Source organism: Poecilia reticulata, chromosome 5, assembly GCF_904066995.2.
Source record: "Poecilia reticulata chromosome 5, P_reticulata-male-v2, whole genome shotgun sequence".
Classification (NCBI taxonomy): domain Eukaryota; kingdom Metazoa; phylum Chordata; class Actinopteri; order Cyprinodontiformes; family Poeciliidae; genus Poecilia; species Poecilia reticulata.
The window spans coordinates 22,898,490-22,923,579 of NC_088834.1; the positions used below are offsets into that span (position 1 = coordinate 22,898,490).

Below are 25,090 nucleotides of genomic sequence, written 5' to 3' on the forward strand. Positions count from 1 at the left end.
GCCCCGTCTTCTTCTTGTCCCAAACGCGCTTAATTAATCCAATTGCACATGGAGGGAAATGTTTGTCTCTAACACATCTGTACAAGGGTATATGCTCAAACACACACACCCTGCTGGATTTTGTCCCGCAGTTGATGGGTGGCTTCCAGATGATCTAAACAAGTGTTTTGGATCTTCCCAGAATCCAAAGCTTGCACGCATACGCTCGGAAATGTGCAACAATTATAGAGCTTGTTATTTTATTTCACACATGATGGTACTTCATAGCACGAATTCTTAATGGGTAAAAAAATACCCCATATATCTTCTATAAAGACATACAGCATGAGTTTCAACCAGAGGGAGTTTGGCCTTACATTGCATTGCAAAGTGTTCAAATCCCTCGAACCATCACGTTTTTTCCCCCCATTAGACTTCATATAATTCTTTGGGATTTTATGTTCTTCACCAACAGTACATAACTACTGTTAGAAAACCATATAAAATATTCATTTTACCTCACAGTGGTGTGCTGCTTTGTTTTGGTCTGCTTCTTAAAATCTCAATGAAATCCATTGAGATTTATAGTCAGAACGTGACAGGATTTGGAAGAATTTAACAGGGTGTCAATATTTTTGCAAGGCATTATATGTGGCTACTGCGTCACAGATATTAGAAGGTTTTTTGGCAACAAATTTGATTTTATTGCATATTTTCTTAATTTTTTTTCTTCTATTTTCTTACCTTTCTATGTTTCTTTTAGAGATAAAATTCAAGTATCTCTTTATTCATATGCTTTCCAGGATTGCCCCCAGATTCTGCCATCAACCCAGATTTACATGCCAGCGGGAGTCACCAAGCCGATCACCTTGGCAGCCAGGAACCTACCCCAACCACAGTCCGGACAGAGGAACTACGAGTGTGTCTTCGACATCCAGGGCGTGACCAAAAATGTTCCTGCGCTGCGCTTCAACAGCACCTCCATCCAGTGCCAGAAAACAGAGGTGAGCAACAACGGAAAGATTATGGGAATTCTGGGTAAATTGTGAATTAAGGAGATGTGTTTTTTCTTTTTTTTTTTTTGCATAGTTAATGTTGGCGAACACGGGAGGTGACATGTTCTTTATTCAACATTTCAAAGAAAAATCTAAAGTGTAAAAATGCCAGATCACATTTTTATATACAAAGCTACAGTAAAAAAAAGAAAAAAAAACTGCACTATTTAATGAACTGCAGTGCAAATGATGTGGTGTGTTAGGTTCAAATAGAAAGCATTCTCATTACTTTGTTATAATCAATACAGCTGGGTAACTAAATCATGGTCCCAGAGAAGGCATCGACTTGGTCAAGGTTAAATAATTGCCTCCAACAGCTAATGACCATTCTGGACATAAATGTGCTCACCATCATGATGAATCACTATGCACTCATTGCATACTGGCTTCCTGACAGTCTAGATATATGACCCCATGCTTATACGTTGCATTGAACCGCTAGTTGGCAAATAAATATTGTTGTCAAGTATTAAACTTATGATTAAGATGCATGTATACATAATGAGGATTTTCCCAGTCTTTTTATTAGTCCAAATCATAAGTGATTACTTTATATTTCCTCGAACGTGATTTAAAATATTGATCAAGCGCGAGCAAGGCTGATGAATGGATGTTCATAGTTTGGTTTTACGACGCTGGCAAAAGTGTTCGTAAGGTTACATTGCAACAAAAAAAAAAACATAGTTAGTTGATGTGACAGACCAATATTAAGTAGTTCATAATCAAGTGAATTTCCTTAGCAAATAAAAATTTAAAAAGTGTTTCATGCATTTGTTGTTGGCCCTCTTTGGTATTTCTCAATAAACTCCAGTTCAACCAGTTGCTTTCACAAGTCATCCAATTTATGGACGACATACAAAACGCCATGTGTGGCAGAAAGCAAAGTCCTTCCCATCACCCTGATCCTTTAATCCACTTTAAATTTGAGAGATTTCACTTGCAAATAAATTATAAAAAATCTTTCCCCTTTATATCCTGCTCTGTGTACTTTGTGTCAGTCTATCACACAATCCCAGTAAAAGCACATTGATGTTTGAAATGCTGCTGACATGACAAAATGTGACAAAAGTTCCAGGAGTATAAACACCACTGCAAGGCTCTGTATGTGCTCATGACTTTAACAGGAAGTGGTGCATATTAACTGGATTTTGTGCTCCCACATAGGGCTTTTTTTTTTTTTTTTCCTGCACGCTGTCTAGTAAGAACCCGTTTTGTTTGTATGTGTGCAGAGGATTTGCAGGTAGGTCCAGGGCTGTTTGATGTTGGAACGTGGCTGTTTTTGCACGCGCATGTGTGGCTTCAAAATAGCATGACAGATAAGAGGGTAGCTAGCGTCGCGCTTCATTGAGGCTGAAAATGTGCAGAGGAAGTCTCTCTCTGAACCTAGTTTGGAGCGGATTGATCATGTTTACACCTCCACTCTATACCTCTCCCTCTATTTTCTTCCATCCGCCTGCAGAGCTCATCTTTTTCTCTCTGCCTTCCTGCTGCTCCCTGGTTTCAGCGCTCAATCTTCCTCACATGTTCACCTGCACTCTGCGCTTCTGCACCACAGTGTTTTCTATTTTTGGAAAAGAGATAATAGGTAGTGCTTTTAATTTAGTTTTTCATGCAGGATCGTGAGGTGTCACTGCAACAGAGAATAGTGGTTCTGATAAATTAGCACCACTTAGATGTCATTTTATTATTTTTTTGGTTGCGAAGCTCTTCCACTTGATAATACTCTGAGGTTTCGTCATTTACATATTTGAGCAGCGGTCCGTACTTAGCCGCGGATCTTGACGACTACCCACTGTGACAGTATTCTGTCCATATCGACGGATAGTCTACAGGTGTTGGCACACACTTGACAGGGAAGGCAGGGATAATTATCCTGCTACAGGGTTGTCTCTCCACAGAGATGTCTGTTTATCGACTCTTTATTGTAGCTGGAAGCCTGGTGTTAATAAGCAACAAAGTCCAGCTCTGGCCAAAAGTTAAATATCTCTATTTGATGTCCACCAAGCAGACACACTAGCAGTAATTAGCCTCAGGCTGTCGACACTTGGTCCTTCTTTAGCATTTTGCTGCGGCAACTTGACTGCAGCACCACATATCGATGTAGCACATGCATAGAGTCCTCATGCACCCGTATTTAGATTCAGGAGATGAAAAAGGTGCCAGCTGCATGAACTTGCTATTAAGGCATAATTCATGCAGACTTGAGCTTATGAGTTTAATTATGTGTCATGAATTATTAGGGTGAGGATCTTATTTTAGCAGAGGAGCAATATTTCACAAGAATAGGGTCTTAAATATTAGTTTATCCATTTATAGACCTTCATATCTCTAGTTTTCACACAGGCTCCTCTCTGTTTGCTCATGCTGTGACAGCGTTCAGCGCGGAGTCTATGAATCATGCATGACTGCGGTGGAAATAGACTTCATCTCCTATGCTGTGTACACATTGCTGCATCTGTTTGTATACACACATGCACACACACCTATGGTGAGAAGGGTTAATCACTGTCTGTAGGCATGTTGACATGTGCATCTCTCAAACATGGCTTACTGTGAGCCTGCCATGATGGGCCCTGTATGCATCTTTGGATTTGCACTTCCCTCAGACCACTGCACCAACACTGATTTATGGCTAATCAATGGGATGCTAAACCAGTGGTTTGTCTTTGTGTTTGAGTGACTCAAATGTTTCTCTAAAACCCGTGGGTCAAACTAACACAGCTGAGGAAAAGAGCACAAGCACAGAAACAAGAGTTATTGAGTTATGGATACAGTGATGCATATAGCTGGCGGGACGATGCAGAATATTGGGCTCATAAAAATATGATTGATGTAATATCTTGCGGATATATATATATATATATATTTATTTATTTATTTCACAAATAGATTTTCATAAATCACAAATTGTGCTTTATAGAATCTCTGTTCAGTGTGAAATTATCCAGCTCAGATCTGGGTTTAAGTTCTGAGGTAGAGAATCAAATGATGTTTAGACTCATTAAGAAACCGTGAAATAACCCTTTAATTCAGCTTGACTAGACGCGCTAAAGGATATGCCAACTTTGTGCTGCTTTTGATTTGATCTGAGACAAACATCCTTCCAGAGTGGAGAACACTCTAGTTGGTGTTCAGGAAACTAGTGGGATTTGCTAATTGGTTATGCTCAGCGAACGGTTACTAGCCCATAATAATGTATTTCTCTTCATTGTATGATTTCAAACAGTAAAGGAACGAGCTCAATAATAGAAGTCATATAGTACAGCGTGTCCTGCTATGTTAACTTAAGAAGAACAAATAAGCAGCTTATAATTTACCATGTACAGCATCCATTTTGAATGCGGCTTATTGGATTACCAAGGAGCTTGAGGTAGAGTTCTGTGAGATTTTTTGAGATTTTTGACTTGGATGAGAAAATTGTGTTCAGAGCTCAAACCAAGTGCATCTCCAATGTATTGAACGGGATGATGCTAAATCTACTCTCACAAGAGTTAGACCAGTGTTTTGTTTCTTGTCATAAATGTGAAAGCTGAATTACGTTGTCTTGAGGTCTTTAATGGTGTTTTTTTTTTTTTTCAACACCTCTGGTGTTAAAAGCTAATGGTTAGCTAACTATTACTGCTAACTGTTAGCTAACTGTTACCGCTATTGTTATCAGTTAACAGTTAGCTGGTCTTTTGGTATCTTGTCTGTCACTTTGTAGAAAAATAAAAGTGGTGATAAAGTGCAAAAGATTCAACTAGATAACTAGATGCTCTAATAGTGATAGAGTTTCCTTTCACGTTTTAGTAACAGAGTAGTGTTGGCTAGCCCAACAATAACACTTTAGTCTGTGGTTTTCAGTCCAAAGACACATGCGCTGAGCTTCCCGCGGGAGTCGGCGGGAACTCCTGTGGGACTGAACTGAAAACTATACTTATATCATTGTTTTCTGTTCATCCTAAATGCAATACACACAAAAGGGACAAGTTTCAAAGGAAGAATGAGATAATGGTACAGCTGCAATGCTTCAGCTACAGCAATGACGTCTTTTCCTCATTTGAACTTGGTGCAGTACAGCTGATCTTCTCTAAACTCTGTTTTCACACTGACCGGCTCCAGTATGTGTGATAAGGATCAATTACATTCAGTGTATGTTGACTACAAGAGTACGTATCACAGCGCACAGAAGTCAGAGTTCAACATATTTCAACTTTGACAGTTCAATTTCCCTCTGCCACACAGACCTCCACACTGAGGTAGGTGCTGTTTCGTCAGCACTTTTTCCAATCTAGGACAAAATCCTTGTTTTACACCCAATGCCAAACATCCGGTGATGCTTTTTGCCCCTCTAAAGCCACTTTAGCATACATTCTCAGCACAACATGGCAGCTAAAACCTACTTCCTTATTATTTCAAAATAAAAGTATGAAAAAATGATAGCTGTAATTTCCTTCACCAGTCAAAATCACACGCTCACAACAACTGAATTGCACTGTGCAGGACACGTTTCACTTTGACAAGACGTATGCTTTCATTTTTCTATTCCCTTAAACTCCTGGTGTTGAGAGATAAATGTTGAAAGAATTGGGGATCGGGAGTAGACAAAAGAAGACGAGGAGGACAAATGTTGCAAAAGGGAAAAAAAAGCAGAGAACCAGAGGAAAGAGAGACTGATTGAGCAAGAACAAAAAGAGATGTAATGCCTGAGAGAGATGGCGACTACAAAAAATGAAGATGAGAGGGTGTTAGATGGACTAAGGAAATTGGAGCTTAATAGACAATTTCAGGTTACATGAATGGAGGAAAGTGGAAGACGGAGAGAGATGTCGAAAAGAACATAAGGAAAGGGGCGGGGGGATCGAGATGAGAGCATGTGAGAGAAGAAAATCTTCTCCAAAGTCTCTCCTGAGGCCAGAACTCTTTCTCCTCTCTTTCATACAATATCACACCATCCAAGAGGAGACATCTTCACCACAGGATATTCAGAACATCCACAGTCAGATCAGGTTTAAACTCTAGTTTCCCATACTTTGCTGTTTCTACGGTGACTATGATCACATAATACTCTTATGGAGGATCCCCTGGGAGGAGGCTGTCAATAACCCACTGTATATGTGGTACACAGGATATACGATAGTGCAACTCCAGCTCTATATTAGCCATGTTGGGTATTGGCTATCCATATGTGCTCTTGGGAGAATTCAGTGTTTTTGTATTAAGTTTCTGCACACACCAGCTGATCCCAACGGGGAAAAAAAAAAAAAAAAAGACCAAGTGGATTATAGACCTGAGGAGAAAGAATGCAGGACTGTAAAGGGTTTGCTTTCGCAAGCAGACATAAAACAAGTAGGCCATGTTTTAAGGTGTTGAGACTTTGAAGATTCCTATGTTTGGGGTGAGGTTTATAAAAACTGCTCAAAGCTCTAAATTTTGCTGTGTTGAGCTTTCATTGGGTTTGTATTGCACAAGTAATAATTCATAGCAGTTTGCATATATGGCTTTTGAAGTTGGGAATTTCGCAAAAAAAAAAAAGTAAAAAAAAATGTATACTCTGGTAAAGTTAATAAAATGACTCGCTGTCCAACGTCCACTAGCAAATAAATTGTAGAACCGCTCTGATAATTTTGGAGGAGACGAGAAAAGCGTGTCCTCTCTGCTTTCTTCTTATTTCTTTTTGCCAGAAAAAGCCCACATTGATACTGACAAACTCACAACCATCAGCCAGACCTTATGGTGGAAATAAACTCTGGTCAGCAGCCACCAAAACAACAAGCTGGTGTCTGCATCAGAGCTGTCCACTTCTCTGACCTGGAAAAGACAGCTTCCCGGTGTGTGTCGACCAATCAGAGGCAGCGTTTCGGGTGAAAGGGCCAATAGGATGCTGAGCTGGGGGCTGTGAAGGCTGCGGTTGCACTGCCAAAGGGGTCACAAGCGCAAACAAGCACTTGCACACACACGCACACACACACACACACACAGTGCCTTGTAAAAGTATTTACGGCGCTTACATTTTTTCTAATTTTATTTTCAGACAGCCACAAATTTCAGGGTATGTTGCAGGGTTTTATGAGGTGAACAACAGAGAGATGGAAGGAAAGGGAAATGTAGTTTTCAAAATATTTTTACAAATAAAAAGTTGAGAATTCTCCTCTAATAGACCTCAATAAAATTCTGTGCAAATCTTGCCTCTTGGAGTCGCCCAAGTTTTAAATTCAACGTTTGTACCTCAGCGGTTTGCTAGAGAACATTAGTTAACATTTTTGCTATCAGTTTTACACATTTAGAAACTCAAATTTGTGCCCATTGTTCAAAGTATTTTACTGTCAGGCTAATTGGATAAGTATAATTATCTAATTTCAGGTTTTGTAAGAGAGAATCCTTTAGAGTTGGTTGTGAACTTTATAATAAACGTTTTAACATGTGAATATTCTCTGATCTAAACCATTATTGTGTGACCATGTTTAGTCTAGCTGTCTTTCACAAACTTACACTAAGTCTGAGTTTGTTTGTTTTTTGTTTTTTTGTAGAATTGCTTTTAGTGGCATTTAATTATTTCTGAAGCCTTCCCGTAGGATGACGCTGCCACTACCATGCTTCTGTTTGTTTTTTTGGGTGTATCATGGTGTAAAGGGGGCAGAACTGAAATGCTCACATCTTAATTTGCAAAAGAAAGACTAGAGTGTTTAATTTTCCTTTCACATTTCAGATTGATGCACTACTGCGTGTTCTGTTGAGAGAAATCCCAATAAAACACCTGGAAATTTCTTGTAGAAAACATGGCATAGAAAAAGTTCAGCACTTTCAGAACGCTCTCACAGCCCAAACTGCTGGGCCAAAGAGTCTGGGGAAGATCCTCTGGAGATCTCTTTAACACTAAGGCTGAATGAAATGGCTCAAACTGTTGAAGACTCTACTTTTCTTGGCATTATGGCCCTAAGTGTCGTTAGCTTTTACTTCAGTTGCACTTCTCCACTCTCCTCCCTTTTCCTCCCTCTTTAACCTTCTTTCCTTGTTTCTCCCTGGAGGGCAGGAATGAGAGGACAGATGATATCAGCTCGAGCCGTACACCATTACCTCAACGTCTGATAAACCAGTCGGCCACTCCATCACCCTCCTTTTTTCTCTTGGCTCTTCACCAGTGAGGAGAAAGCAGACTTGGGGTCAGGAGGAGAAAATCTAGTTTGGATATAAGATGTGTGTCTGTGTGCGTTTTCTCAGCGTGCGTAGAGAGCAGCTGTTTGTTGAAGAAGAGATGTGACGTTTTAGAGGTCCTGATGGCATCCAATTAAGGGAGATAAAATGATGATGAATTGCAGTCTGGCTGCGGAGATCAACACCATTGTGTGTGTGTTTGAGAGTGCTCTTGCGCACACGCACACACTCGTACAGCAAGACGGCCAGCTACAAAAGCAACAGATTTGGAGAGAATTGTGGTGTGTGAAGGAAAGATGGGAAAGGCGGAAAAATACAAAGGCAAGAAAGTTCTGATGCAGCGATTTGAGAAAGAATCTGAAAAATAGATTGGAAGAAAAGGTGAAAGATAAGTACAGCTATGGAGGAGAGAACAAATAACCCGCTTACTTCAAATGGGAAATGAGAAGGAAAAAAATGGCAGACCAAAAAAAACAACAACAGACTAACAGATAAACGAATGGATGCAGAGAGCAAACAGAGGCCTGGAAAAGGGGCCAAACATGTCGGCATGGAGCGAGAGTCACACAGTCCAGTGATGGTCTGTCACACATCCTGACAGTGTGTGTATGTGAAAGAAATGAGTCAGGTTGCTGACGCACGCTTCACTCCTATGACTTTATAAGATTTGTTAATTTAACTAACCGACTGCAATAACCGGAGGCCGTAAACCTTTTTATTTTCAATACATCAAAGCGTGCGCATATTTTCAGACATTCGCGCCGTTAAAAGCATCAGGAAAGAGGCTAATGAGGGCCTTGGTGCTGCTCTGTATAGGGTAGGTGCGGTGGGGCATGGTACAGTCTGGCCTGGCATGGCCTTACACAGCTTAATGAGATATAAACAGTGGACCTGCCACCTCTTTCAGCCATACCACACACTGACTCTGTTTTAATTGGCCTGCAGACTGCCTGTGTGTTTAAGTGTGTGTGTGCGCGTGTGTGTGTGTGTGTGTGTGCCACATGTGGGGGCAGTGGCTGGAATCTACTGTGAGCTGCTGCAAATTAAAGACTGCCATGTGATCGCTCAGATGACACTAATCAGATTTTGATTTCAGGGGAGTGCAGCGTTTTTACGGTTGCGTTTTTTTTTGGGTTTTTTTTAAGTATTAAAAAAATATTTGGTACTTTATTCAAAAACGTATTTTTTTTATTATGTCATTAGAAAGCATTTGAGTCATTTAATGCTGGAGTTGGTGCTTTTTATTTAAGCATTTATTTACACTGGGCCCTTATCTTCCACTGATTCCACTGAGTTTGATGTCTCACAGTCCTTCATTGTCTTGCTCTGCTCATCCTTTTCCTGCCTTTCATATTAAAATGCTTGATCACTGAGAATGTCACTGGACAACTTCAGGATGAATTTATTGGGTTGTCCATTGCTGGATTGACAACTGTCCTAAAAGACGATGACCTCAAATTATTTGTAAATGTCACTTTAATGTTCCCTAATGTTCCCCAGATTGATGAGAAGCAGCAGTTGCTGCTTTAAGATGATTGCTGATATATTTCCGCCTTGGAATTGTATCAGCACACATCTTCACCAGATGTGTGCTGGTGTGTGATGTTTTTATTTAGTAGCACCAGGCTGCTGAAGGAGTGCACTTGATTTTTTTGCACATATTAGATTCAGCTTTGGTAAATAAACGACAATAGTGTGGAATCCTTTGCGTATTTGTCAAGATAAGAGTAGATTTAAATTGTTTTAGGGAAAAATCTTTTTATGTGAAACCATAATAAAAAAGCTTTCTCTCATTTGTTTTAAGCATCTGACTTCCTTTCTTTGTCCGTCCTATCTTCAGCGTTCTGCCTCTCCTCCAGGTGACGATCAGAACGCCCACGCTCCTGTCTTGGATAAATAAGAATTAATTGCTGCACAGCTATCATCATATGCCAACTGCTCCACCCGTCCTCAACCCCACTTTAATTATCTATTTTTCATTTCTACCTCTCCCCCACATCCATTCAATTTGTAACCTTTACTCTACACGCGCTCCGGATTTTACCAGTTCAATTTCTTCATGATTATCAGGAGATTAGCAAGAATAAAATTTACCTTCAGGGTCTAACAGAGCTACCCGATTTATTTAGTCATTTTGAACAGATGTGGCTGCATTTGGGTGGGGAAGACGCACTCCATATGAAGAGTTTTCTGCCAGGAGATGGCATCAACTCTTTTTCTCAAATGCCACTGTCAATGAGACACTTCGATAGCAGGGTTTCTGTAGAGTACATGAAAAGTCTAGTATTTAAGCTATGAAAAGTTGATGGTATTTTTGAGAAGTAGGACTAAAGAAAAAGCTTGAAGAAATATTTCTATTTCAAAACTTTATTCCAAATTCCAGTTATTCATGTTTGTCCATCCATCTTTTTATATCTTTGTAGACATTTCTAGTACATTTACTATTTGGGTTTTTATTTTAAATGAGCAAATAAATGTATTGAGAACCCTGAAATTTTAAGCCTGGAAAAGTCTGAAATTTTAACATGAAAATGTGCAAAAACTTTTTACCAACTATGAGTTATCTGTAACAGTTTTTCTCTTGATATGTAACAACTACTTTATTAAAGTGCTGTTCTATTGATGAAGGAATGCCACAAAACAGTTTTTTTTTGTACATGTGCTTATTTAAGCCTGCTGGCCAGTTGAGGGGAGAAAAGCTGCCAGATAAATGGCACAAAGTTGACAGAGAAGCAAAAGGGTGACACTGAAAATATGGACATTTCTGCAAAGTACCACATATCAGATTTTTTTCCCTCTGTAAGAAGTCTTGTAGCTTACACTAGCTTAATGTGTTGGCTGAAAAATAAGAAACATTGACTATGACAGCATTATTTTTCTCTCAAGCCAGCAATTTTTTTCTCCTGCTCCCGTCTTTCTGTGTTTCTTTCTATTAGTGTAGGAAGTATTACTCCAAGCCTGTGTGTGTGTGTGTGTGTGTGCGTGGGTGTGTGTGTGTGCGCGTGTGTGTGTGGGTGTGTGCGTGTGTGTGTGGGCCTCTGTGCGAGAGATAAGCTGGCTAACTGGGTCCGGCCATGCTCCAATCCTGTTAGCATTAGCGATTAGCACTGGCTAACAGTCTCCTATTATGAGCAGGGAGTGATTCCAAGTTGCCTGACCTCACACATAGTGTACACACATTCACACTCCCCAAGCTGTGAGAAGGATTACCACTTGATCCTTGATTAGGAGGCCATATCTGCCTGGAAGTTTACTGTGTGTGTATATATGTGTGTATAAATGAGTATGGCGATGCGTAAATCTTGACGGACCTAATCTGGTCGGGTAAAGACTGTTTCAGATGGACCATCTTTGAGTCGGTGTCCTCTGTTTGTTTCATCGCCTGTCCTTTTGTGACATATCTTATAGCTGGAAGGATCTGCAGTTGATTGAAGGATGTGTTCGGTCAGGTCTGACTTTCCTGTCATCACCTTTTGAAAGCTGTCAAGAGATGGAAAAAAGCCTGTCTTGTCATCGGTATAGACTTGCCCGGGGCAAGTTTGATATTTTTAGGTGTCCGGCTTCAGAATGACTAATTATCTGACTGTGACCCTCAGAAAGTAGCAGTTGTTATACTTTTAGTTTCCTTCAACTATAGTTTCCACTGGTGCTCATATTCTTTCTCTGTCTGTTCTGTCTCTCTTTCCGTCTCTCTCAGGAATATACTGACAGTAACACATTAGATAAACTCACATGTTTAACACTTATTTCTCCAGGGTCACTGATTATCCCACTGATCTCTCTAGCTACATTCAAACATTCACTTTGTCTACAGCACATCTCTGTTAGATTAAAAGGCGGGTAATTGCAATTCTACAAACATTGTGAAGAAAACATTTTCTGTTAATTGGCAAGTATCAATAAATTTATCTCCAAAAAAAACCCTGTTTCAATGTTGGTGGAGGCTTGATTCACCAACAACATGGTCTCATTGTTGTTTGATATTAAACATTGAGGAGTACACAACCATATGTTTGTACTTAATAACTCTACAAACAACATCAACAACCATTTTTTTGTTTTTATTGTTAGGTATTGTATTTATCCCATGATTATTGATTTGCGCCCCTTGTCGGGGTCCCAACGTCAACTTTGGGAACCGCTGCGTCACGCAGTTGTTACATTTCATTGGAAAAAAATACTTGCAAACACACTTATTTACCGTAATAGTGGGAATGGAGACGTCTGAAACGGCAGAGTTTTCTCTTTGTGTCTGTCCAAACTGTAGATTTAGCTTTTTAGAATCATGTTCATCTAATAAATGAAGCTAGAAATTATGTAATTACATTTTGTTCATTATATTTATTTAAACAAATTTATCTCTTTCATTATGTTTTTAAACAATGATAGGTTGACATAAAGAATAATGCTTTATTTTTTAGATTATGTGGTTCGTTTGTGTTGGGTAAATCTTGCAAACAGTGTGTGTGTGTGTGTGTGTGTGCGTGTGCGTGTGTGTGTGTGTGTGTGTGTGTGTGTGTGTTTTTTTTTGTGCGTGCGTGTGTGTGTTTTCTCTGCTGTCCCATGCGTTGTGCCACTGTGCTGATTTACTATAAAACTTTAATAAGCTTTCGGTTCAATGACAGAAGATGAGCTTCAGATCATAACCTAACAATCCCCCACCCTGTTACCCATTATATGCACGTACATGCCCAGCCACACCTTCTCCCTTACTAATTATTTATGCTTTTTTGAATGAGGACCCCAGAAACCCTCATTTCTCCATACTCTGGCACGAATCCCCACCTTTTTGTTGATGGATGTACGAACACAGACACCTTATACCACCGATCTAAACGGAGAGTAAAGGCTAAGCAGTGATGTTCTCAGCTGTCAGTGAATGCCTTCAACATAGGGGTGTGTGTGTGTGTGTGTGGTGCAGATTTTCAAAGAGACTACTTGTCTGGCTGTAAAGCAGGGTTAAGGGGAACACCTACATCCGTCATCTATTAGGTTATCCAGTGGAGTTGGCTGTCTGATTTGGGGGGAAGCAGGGCATGTTCTCATTCGCTGCTCAGCAGAAAAGCGGCAGTGACAGTGAACGGTGCCTTGACCTGCTGTCCTTTACTGTAACAGGTCATCTGTCCTGAGGGGATATGGCACAGCAGCACAAAGACACAGTTACCGTATTTTCCACACTATAAGGCGCACCGGATTATAAGGCGCACCTTCAATGAATGGCCTATTTTAAAACTTTTCATATATAAGGCGCATAGAATAGACGCTACAGTTAGGGTTACCACCCGTCCCGTATAGAACCTATATGGGACGCGATTTGTTCCGTACTCTACAAATGTGGATGTGTAATAATAAAGAAGTAGTCCCTCAGTACTTTATATAGTAGTCTGCCCCAGTCATTGTTTCACTCACGGTGTTGGTGTTGCGATATTGTGCCCAACTGCTTTCTGGGTAACACAGACAAACTGACATGCTGCCGCCACAGTCTGTCTCTTCCCTCGCCCCTCCATGCTTTAAATGTATAGGGGCTGGTCCCTTGGTAACCCTAGTCGAAGCACCCCAGATGAATTTCTAAAGCCACTTTGTTGACATAAAGAATGTCAACAAAACAGTCCGACTCGGGTCGGCAAGGAGAACCTTCTGCGACTGGACCGGGGCGTGGCCGGACGATGGTCACTCTTCTCCGTTCGCACACAGCATGTTCGTGGAGAACGTGGTGCTAAACGACCTGCAGACGACCTGATTATCAGGTTGATAGGTAGATAGGTCAGTCAAACTTTATTAACAAACCAGCGTTCTGACAACTATCCCAGCATGCACCGCGCGATTCTTCTTCTACGGGGAAAATGAAGTCGGCGGCTGCTTACTGTAGTTGCTAGACGTGTTGTGACTCAATATTGGTCCATATATAAGGCGCACCAGATTATAAGGCGCACTGTCGGCTTTTGAGGAAATTGAAGGTTTTTAGGTGCGCCTCTTATTGCGGAAAATACGGTAATGACTTTGAAATATAGAAATGGATTCAGCATGGAGCCATAGAACACATTTGACATTGGATTACCGGAGGGAAACCATTCCCTCAGCCCTGCTGTTTGCTGTTTCTAACACATTGTTGTGTCTGATGGGTTCACTGAAAATGTGCTGACATGTATCCTTCACTTCAACATTAATCAAAGATATTATTCATCATCCTTCTCCCCTCCCCCCGAGTTAAACACCTCAGCTCGTCTTGTCCTAATTACAAACTTTTCCTCGTCTCTTTGAGTCTGTTTTAATGAAGATTAATTAGATTTTTAAAATTCTGCTTTTAGTAGCCACTTTAGTTTCCAACTAGACTCTTACTTCTTGAAAGACAAATGTGTGACTGTGAGATACACACCTGGTGGTGGTTGTTGTAAAAGTTAATAAAACTCAAACACCTTTATCAGCTTTAGCATGTGCCACATACAGTCTGTATGTTCAGCATTTTATAGAGACTTATGAATGTGTTGCCCCTCAATCTCTCTTTCTTTTACACATTTTTAACATTGCATTAACATTAAGTTAAGGCCTTAATCTGATCTAGAATAAGTGACATGACTTGATGCTTTACCTTGAAATAAAGCATCAAGTAAAAACATGAAAAATGATTTGCAAACCTGCTGGTTCTGCAAAGTTCTGACTCTGACTAGTCTGTTGCGTTTCGTCATCCAAGCCTTCAGCAGTGATGCTTCCCTGAGAATCTTTCTTACCCCACTTTCTCTTCTGTCCCTTTGTCTTGGACACTCTCACACACTCAGACATATTATTTTGCTCTCTTCACCCCTTGCAGAAAATGTCTTGTTCTCAGGCACTCTGGGTGGTCTCTGGGTGATGAGGACTGGGAGGGATGGATGGGGGAGGGAACGCTGAAGAAATCCGTATGTTTGGACCGGACAAAAATAATAGCCAACGTTCAAAATGCGGTGTTGATGTGGCGGGTTCCTCTTCCTGTGTTTGCATGTCTTTCTATATTTCATTTATGGTTCTTGTACACGAGTTTTGATGAATTTTCCAACAGCCTTCTCCAGAAACTGCCCCACGTGCAGGACGCGTATTTATAGCACTGCGTCTGAGATGTTTGGTGTATGCGATAAAAGAATCTGCTTCATATTTCCTTGTTTGACTGCAGGTGTTTTGGGGGCATGGAGATAGACGAGAGAAAGTCTGGCCAAGATTGATAGCGGGAGAGGATCATGCAGAGGTGTGGGGAAGGAATAATGAGAGGCAAAGGAAGACGAGGGGAAGAGGCGGGAAGTCAGGAGGAGGATAGGGGAGAGAAGGAGGCGCAGAGGAATGTGTGAATAGACCAAGGCAGACGTGTCAGAGAACAAATTGAAAATGCCAATTTCACTTTAGCCCCCACCAGTTCAAGCGCTTATAGCCCAGCCATGGCCTCTTATTCCGTGTGTAAATGAATGGTGTCCACGGAATAACACACAATCACCTCCCTCTACCCATCTTGGCCTCGCTATTTCTCCTTCACCCCTGATGCTGAATAATCTGCTCTCTGCTCTTTTTCCCATATTGCTGGATCAGGCTTGTTCTCCACAGCTTTTCTTGAATTTCACCTCACCTCTGGACTTTCAGTCACACATTGCAAGCATGTTCTTGTACACTTATCGTTATTTACTTCATGTTGGGTTTAATTCACTTCGATGATTTGGTAAATATCAGTAACCATGTTTTAGTTAACATCCCAGGTTTGTAGTCTGCCACTGATTGCCTAAATCAGAGCTAAAAGGGGCTTGATATCCCACTTTGACAGGACTTCCTTTTTAAAATTAGAAACTACACTTTTAATCTGAGCGGCATGCAGACATGTTTCTTTATTCATTTCCACCTTCAGGGCACACTAAATGCAAATCATCCAATCACAGAGGCAAAGAAAGAATTAATCAGCTATTCAGAAATTGCGACATTGCTATGTCCTTTCATTTCCTTATCTTGTCTATGCACATTTCTTCACCTCCTCCCTTGCTAAAACACATTTAAAATCACTATTATTACGGACGCTCAGATAAATCTCACAGTATCGCTCTGAAGTGGGAGATATCGCATAGTGGTAGCAAGTTGTAGCTTGATTCAATCTACGAGGACCCTGTAGCCTCAGGACGGGGGCTTTCACATTAGATTTTATCACCACTTCACCACAAGAGAAGAGGCCTGCTATCTCTGCCCCCTGAAGCTACTGAAGATGGTGACCATAGCAGAGGAGGGGGAAGCTATTGGGCACCTTCTGAGTGACAACGGTATTAGGTCGTATCTATATTCCTGCAGGCCACCATCCCTACATCAGGGAATATGGTACATATCATCGGTATTATGTGCAGTGGCTGCAATAACTTCCTGTTTTGTTTTGTTTTTTTGTTTTTTTTGTTTTGCAGTAGCATTATCCTGCACTGACAAGTTTTAGAAAAATTGAACATTTATACTGAGTATGTTTAGTCAGCTTTAGAGCTTCTCCCATAATATTTCACAATGTTTGAGCGAACAGAGATATAAGGGCTTGTCCAAACTTTTTGGTTCTATTGGTCTGTTGTTTCCTCCGTTAGTGTCAAATGTTTCTGTAGCATTTAGGAGGGACTGATGCTCAGCTACTCTACTGGATATTTTAATCAAAATCCACATGGTCTGTTAGATTTTGATTATAAAAGCTGTACTACCAATTTTACAACCAACATATACTCATGTTGATATTAACTAGCTAAAATTTCAAAAGAAGAACATCTTAAGGATCACTAAAACAAATGTGGGTCAGATATTATTTGAAGCAAATCTTCAATTGTTCCTGTTACATCTGAGGTTGTTCAAAGTGAAGGTATATGTCATTGCTCTAGTTAAGTCCTAATGACCGTTTCACACAAATACACAGTAAAATTTGATATTTCTCATTGAGAACTATTGTTCTCATTGAAAATCTTGGTTTTTTTTGTCACTAAGCACACCCTGTGGATAAGAAGTAGAAATGGTGCAGACGTTCCTAATTTGTTTGAAAATGTCCAGGTTAATGTGGACAGTGTCCATTGAGGAAGGTTGTGTGTTTAGAGAGCCATTCCTCTTTCGACTTACCACACATTTTGCGTAACTATCAGGCTAGTTGGGTTCACCAGATTTTTTTTTTTAAATGGAGTCTCCTGGTTTTTCAAAAACTTCACTCAAATGAATGGCATAATGATAAAAACGGTCCATTGCATTATTGACTCTCCACTGACCTTAACAGTGGGCTTGAGGTGGTTTTCTGTACATTTCATTCTTCGTTTAATCCCAACCTGATTTGAAGTGTTTATGGCAAAAAAGCCTTGCTCTTGTATTCATCAGAAGAAAGCACACAGTTCCCGTTAAAGTGCCAGTAGAGTTATTCAAACTTCACCTCTGATGGTCGGACAGAAGAATCTTCCTTTGGTTTTACTCCAAATGTGGAAACTTGACGACCCTAACAGGTCAGTTTGACAACAGTAATCTTTGGGATGTTATCTTCGGTTTATTCTCCTTACTGCTTCTGGTGACAAGATGGATATATACATGCTCCTCCAAATCTAGTGGTCAATGGCTTAAAGATATGGACCTCTGTGTCGTATTGTATATAATTATATGTATCCCAGTGGAAACAAAGTCATAAATTACTTATTAGAAGTCTCTGGAAACTCTGATCAACATAAAAGCAAGTGTACATTTTTAGAAAAAGCTCAGGCTACATCTTTCTTCAGGAGACTGTTGGCTTAAACGTGCTTGGCACTGTGAGAGGAGAGAAAGTGATGACTCAGCTTGTGCTTTCAGCAGCGCTCCTGGGCGTCTTTTGAGAAGACAGTTTACGTCTGTGTGAATCACAGGGGAGGAGGTGTACCCTCTGAAGCTGCATTTTATTTGGTGGTGATAATTGTCGTTACTTATTTGTTAGGAGGGGGTCTCAGGGGAGCTCTTTTCCATGTCGTCCCTTCAGTTCACACGCCGCCATCAGATTACCGCTTCTGAGACTTGTTGTCTCATTTAAAGCAAATCCATAAAACTGATTATGCTGACGAGGAGTCAATTACGTTTCATTTCTTATTAGTTCAGGATGCAAAAATGAAATTAGATGAGAATATTATTGTTGGAGATATATTAGGCTTTTCATTCATCACTGGGATGGAATGAGTCATGCAGTGATGGGGATCCCAATTTCTTAATCAACTCTGCGCTCTGCCAGGGAGCCGTGGATGTGCCATGTGTGAAAATCACAATATAGCCCGTCTCTCATACTTCATTTTTATGGCCCCTTTGACTGTGTGAGCGCTGTAGCATATCGCATTACTAGCAGCTAGTCGCTGAACTTGGTTTCTTCATTCGTATTTTTCTCCTACATTCTCCTTCTTTTTATTGAACTAATGCAAGTTTTACTGTTGTAAGAAAAAGTTTAGACGAACAACTAGGTACTAATCTTGTGGTTAATGTCGTTTTCTGTTTCAGTACACTTACGAAGGGGACGAAATCAGCGACTTGCCAGTGGATCTGTCTGTAGTTTGGAATGGGAACTTTGTCATCGACAACCCCTACAACATTAAAGGTGAGTTAGTTGTATGTCATTCACTTAATGCTGCATTTAGCATTGAGTTTTGCTGTTCCTAATAGTACCATCTGTATGTTTCATGTTTTCTGCTCATTAGTGCCGCGCTTAAGCTGGTCTCGACACATGGGCATATTGCTGCTTTAATTTTTTTCTTAACACTTTTATGTAAAATCAAATTAAAATCCTTTTTTTTTTTCTTATCCGTCTGCTCTAAGGATAGGCTGGGATGATATTCTCAGCATATAAGCATGAACAAAATTATGCATTTTTAACCAAATTTACACATTTCATTAAGAAAAACAACTAAAGCTCTCTCTAGGTATTCTGGAATTTAGCAAACAGAAATAATTGTGGTAATCCTAAGTGACCTAACACGGGAAGAGGTTTGTCTGATTTAGTGCCAGGCAGTGAGGGAAAAGAAGGGTGAGATGTTAAAGAGGTTGCTATATAATTAGGCATACAACGTTTACTGTAAACTCTAATCTGCATATATATGTAATGTTCTGGTTTATAACCCCATATTGCTCTCCAAACAAAGAGCCATGCGGGTAGTGATTAAACTCATACATGCTCTATGCAACACTGTGGGACAAGACAATGAGATCATATCTGTTGTTGGATATAATTACTGGTAAAACACTCTTTATAGTGCTGTCTTTATAATTATTGTGGCTTATGCAGCACAGCAGGGGGACTATAACATTACCCCTCTGCACTCCCCCGCTGTGAGCTAAAATAACCTCATCACCTGTGTTCGATACGGCCTGTGGCTGTACGCACATTCAGAGGGAGCGTCATCGTCTGGTTCTGGTTGTTGCTCTTTGAGGGTTGCAGACACAAGCGAGACGCTGAGGGATTCTGGCTTGACATGTTCAATACCTCAAGCTGTTTTATCTTTAATGCTGGTAAAATAGTGATCGCTGCCATTTGGTAGTAATATAAGTCACTTTGTGTATTGATCAATCCCCGTTGTCTAAATGTACCAGCCAAGCTGTTGTTGTCTCGCGTTTCACGTGTTTCTCAAGCTGCTGAGCTGCGTCTGATGTCACACGAGTGTGTCTGTAACGTATACCGCGTGTCTGCGCAAACGAATTCAGACAGTATCAGCATCAGGCATCAGTGGCTCTGCATTGTGTGTTATCACTAGTATGAATCTCCTGAGTGCATCCAGAGGGCATCTGCAGGACAAAGATGTTCCCCTGCCATCAGGGTTAACATCTGGTGGAGTGTTAGCGATCCTTCTCCATCATAAATATGGTTAGGTTCGTGTAATTACAGGGAAATCGTTTAGCTGCCAGTAATTGGAACACGTTTTTTAAAAAGCTGCTGCATTACCAGGGGGATTTGGAGTTAAAATTGGGATGAGAGAGAGAGGTGAACTTTAAGTGAAGGAGTTTTAGCTTCGTCTTATCAAATACATTTTCATGGAGACATTGGAGTGGTGAAAGTAGTTTGTTTCGAAGCAGAACCCCTGTGTTGTTTATCTTTGTTGGCTCGGCTCATAAAAATTTGAAGAAACTGTTGACGGCGACGTCTTCTCTTGCCCTTGTAGTAGCGGAAAACACTTCAATCGCGACATTTTTCCCGTTCTTCTCATCTGCAGCTCACCTGTATAAGTGCTTTGCGCTACGAGGCAGCTGCGGCAAGTGTTTGAAGGCAAACCCCCGGTTCGAGTGCGGCTGGTGCGTAGGAGATAAGAAGTGCTCCCTCAGACAGGAGTGCACTCCCCCCGAGACCACCTGGATGCACGCTACCACTGGAAACAGCCGCTGCACGCACCCAAAGATCACAAAGGTAAGCCCCAATTTCAGTAACGCATACAAAGATGTTGGAAAGGTGTGTATGAAAGATAAATTATATCTGTGATGTTACAGTAACATGGTATTTATGCTTAACATGCAGTCACATACTTTATAAAACAAAAAACAACAAAAGGCAGGTACTTGTTGTCCTTTCATCAACAGCATTACTGTCTTGCAACCACTGTAAATTATTTTTTTCCTTCTCAGCGAGCTTCATAATTGCAAAAAAAAAAAAAAAAAATCAAATGGAAAAGATTTTCACTGTCACCTGACGGCGCAACATCACAGCAGGCATTAATAGTTCTGTCTAAGCTCCTAATTATATAAACTTGAAGTTGAAGGGAATGAATAATCCTTTCGCAACTTGTCCTTTTTGATTCTGTTTTGACTTGTGGCTCACGATGGGACAGAAATCAGCCAAAAGTCATTGACGAGTGATGACGTTGCACTTGGAGCAGGAAACTTGATTATCAGTGCATAAAACAATGTCAACCCAAGACCAGACGCAGTGACAGCAGTGTCTCCTGCTTTAATGTGGCATCATAAGGATGAGGAATTTTATGCTGATTTATCCAGTGACGAAGAGGAAGTTCAGAGAAACGTTGCCATCTGCTGCCACCAGAGACTGTCCAACTGGTTGAATAGTACATTAGCATTTAAAATGCAAGTTCATAACAATTTGAACATATCTATATATGTTCAAATTATTATGAACTTGCATTTTAAATTGAACATATATCTATATATGTTCAAATTATTATGAACTTGCATTTTAAATGCTAATGTTATTTCACTTCAACAGTTATTTCACTCTGAACAGTCCTGAATATTGGTCACACCGATATTGCAATATGTTGTGCAGCCCTAGTTACCAGGCTCTGTAAACGGATGGAAGCAGATGAACATCCCACATTTCTACACATTATTTATTAGCCCTTGTATTACTACCTGCTGTTTCTTATATTTTGTTTCACCTTAAAAAGTCACTTCATGCTGATGCTTTCCATGTGTAGTAGATGGAAGTTTGTCTTTCATTTAACTGAGAAATTGAAACACCAAAAAAAGAAAAAAGTTTATGCTGACATTCAACACTCATGGTGACATTATTGGTCAGAATAGGTACTTGCTTGGATCCATTTGTTTTCCGGTTGCATGAACTGTAATGTTGTCGCCCCTCAGGTTTGGGTTGTCGAATCCCTTGGAGCCAAGTTTTCGATGTTGTTCTAATAATCCTGGGGCAAAATGTGTTCTCTTCACCTATTTCACAAAGCTGACCCACATTTCCTGCAACAAGAACCTGTGGGGAAGGAGGTCACTCTGTCCTCTTTCTTCTGCTGCCCATAAGGCGGCCATTTTTCTATTGTTATATTCTTGCTGGGTCATTTTTGACAAGAAAATAACCTGTTTTCTATTTACAGTCACAGGTGCATTTCCACACTGTGCATCTATGACAAACTGTCAAGCTATTCAGTTTTTATCGAGAATTGTTCCGATAATATGCTTTATCTTCGTTTTTATTTACCTCTGGAAACCAATGATTTAATTGCACTTAAAAAACAACAAAAAATAAATGTGTGAAGGAAATGTTGGCGTACCCTGCCACCTGCTTCGTCCTCTTTGGGCAGGCATCAGTGTGAAGAAACTTGCCCTCCACTCCTCACTTTCAGATGTTGATCAAGTCACCCAAATATTTGATTTGACCAAAAGTATAAAAGTGTAAGCTTCAACTCTGCCCAGATTTTTCAGTTTCTTAGTTGTCAGTCAGTCCTTGATAGATTTACTAGTGTGAGTCATTCTCATGTTTTAGGGTCCACTTTTTCTTGAGCTTTGATTGTTTTTTTTTTCACATACTTTCTTTTTTTTCAGAAAATTGTATTTGAAAGCAATAATTTGCTTTAAAAAGAAAAAAAACAATGAATAATTTAAGTTTTATACTTTATTTATACTACACGATATGTGGTTCAGCCCAGCACAGACGGGCGAGCATGGAGGGAGGAGGTAGTCGAGGTAGTTGACACACACTATAGGGCCGAGCGCACTGACCAGATTATAGATGAAGACACACAAAGATGCAGAAAAGGTGGTGATGCTGAAGAGGAAGACGGGAGAAAACCTACGATGTGTGTTTCTGCTTATTGTTTCCCACTGCGGGTAGCCTGCATGTTCGTATGCTCTTTTGCACACGTGCGCAATGATAGGCTGGGGAAACTGAGGCGTCTAAACACTACGGTGTAACCATCTGTTGCCATCAGCAACCATGGCGGTGGTCCTCGTCTGACTGTGACCGGGGTCACGATGCCCACAGTGCTCACCACTGGTATGGACACACACACACAGCCCAGTGTGAAACTAACTCACTGGTCTGTGAGACATGTCTTGACATTCAGCCCTTTTAGCTACTGTCACTTTTTCCTGTTTTATTTACCCATTATGTTCTTCTTTTAATCAAAACATATTTAAAATCAACACCTTAGCTGAAATAGATGTTATGTTTAACAGCTGAAAGAAGTGAGAAATGCATAGGTAATATACATAATTTTAGATGCTTTCTCCTTTCACTAACGGAGACTTGTACTGTTATACCCCTTAGTACTTTTCTTGTGCGACAGGCTGCGTTGCCTCGAATCCTTAATGGAGATATTGGATAATTGGAGCAGTGGCACATAGATAAATCCCTGAACTAATGCTTCTTCTCCCTTCATCCTCGCTTCAGTTATCTCTTAGAAACAAGCATACAGAGACAAGGGGCTGTGTGTGTGTGTAGGAGAGAGGTGAGGGGGTGGTGGCAGGCAGGCAAGCAAGCATGTGCTCCTGAATGCATATGTAGGGCTAAATTTTACCCTCTGGGCAAGATGTTGGTGGCAGTCAAAAAGCTGGCACCGACGAGCTCCAGACTCAGCAGGAGAGAGAGAGAGATGCTGCTGGTTTCAGAGGGCAGGAGGAGAGACAAAGACGAGCCGAGCTGGGGGAGACACCGGGAAGAGGCATTATCGCCTCACTCCGCCACCGTCCTCTCCACCTATGACATTTACAGTCTGACATTTAATGCCAAAAGAACATCCGCAGATGACAATCTCTCTCTCTCTCTCTTTTCATTCGGCCTTTTATTCTTTCAGCCAAAGAGCATCACATCGGCCACAAAAATTCAATACAATTTTGCTTCCTACCAGTCACTCGGCCAAGTCCGTTCTCTCCCTCCTCCCTTTTTTTTTTTTTTAAGCCTTCTCTTTATTTCTGGCAGCTTTGTGTCGTGTTGCACTATGCAAGCTGCTCTGTGGCCTCTAATTTCACTTGGATTGGAGGCATGCTCGGCGCTTGATCCAGGAAGGAAACGCCACAGAACGTAGAACAAGTGCCGACACAGTTGGCCGGAGACTTGAAAACAGCAAGTAGTGCCCCTGTTTGTTGTGCAACTTCCCATTTGATGTGGCTTGATTGTGGTCAGCTGGGCACCGTTTCCATAACGGCTCCGGCACCTGAAGCGGCAGTTAATGTTGGGCATTGAACTGATTTTAGAATTGGCAAAAATTAGGACCGTAAGCTGCTGAAGTCCTGATTTAATTTTTGCAGTGTTTCTCTGGCTTTACTCTTTCCACCGAACTCAGACTAGTGTGTGCGTTTACATATAGGTGTACAGTTTTTTTTTGTTTTTTTTTTTACATATTGTCACTTTTAGACAATAAGTGTACGTCAGTGGATTTTTCTTTTATTAACCAACAAAAAGCACTTTATGATTAAGTAAGCATGTTGGCAAAATAACACAGCAGACAGGGCAGAGGTGTGAAGAAAGGGTTGGTTATGAAACGATGCCCCGGGCTTTTTGTTCAGTCCATCTACAAAAAAGTCTGAATCTACCAAAAATATAAGAAATATATTCTTGTTAAATTTATAATAAAATAGAGGTTTGTGTCTGTCAAGTGATAAAATGCATAAATGTCGACTTATTTTGCACGGCCCTCTACGTAACAACACCCCCTCTAACTCACAAGTCGACATTTGGAGCAAAAAAACAATCTCCAGCCGGTGTGACCTGTATAAATGTCCTCAAGACCATGTTCAAAGTCGCACACTGTGCCTCCGTGTCCCAGTATTGAGCGGAAATGTCCCCTTACTGGTCCTGGATGCTACCTGGCCCACCATCATCCATCATCTCCTGCTTGCTCCCTCCTTTGGGACAGAAAGAGCATCACAGTGAGCCCTCAGAAACCAATTAAAACGGAGCCGGCCGTGCCAGCTTGGGGGCGGTAATAGTGCATTTTTTAGTGCTTCTCCATGTGGCACAGTTTTTTTTTTGTTTTTTGCATTCTGTCACCTTTTGAAAATAAGAAAGTGGATTACATAAATGGTCAGCTTTTTTATGTGGAGAAGTGCAAATGTCATTTATGTGCACATGAAAAAACCAGTGATTTCTCTACAGTGGGCTATTGAGCTCTGAGATTTTCAGCCTTCTCATCTAATTGTTCTCCTCTGTGCATCTTTACCACCTCAAGTTTTCCTTTTTTTTTTTTTCCCCCAAACGTTTTTCCTCTACAAGTCCCACGCTCTTGTCATTTTCC

At 40.7% G+C, this 25,090-nt stretch overlaps 1 protein-coding gene across 4 annotated transcripts in view; it reads left to right on the top strand.

The window, feature by feature from the left end:
• plxna1b (plexin A1b) overlaps positions 1-25,090 on the top strand; it is a 213,921-nt gene that overhangs the window by 142,954 nt on the left and 45,877 nt on the right. For all 4 annotated transcript variants that reach the window (XM_008409387.3, XM_008409389.3, XM_008409388.3 and 1 more), the window contains exons 10-12: positions 783-983; positions 18,633-18,729; positions 20,336-20,526. In XM_008409387.3, the coding sequence (XP_008407609.1) occupies positions 783-983; positions 18,633-18,729; positions 20,336-20,526 (489 nt within the window). The remainder of the gene's footprint in view (positions 1-782; positions 984-18,632; positions 18,730-20,335; positions 20,527-25,090) is intronic.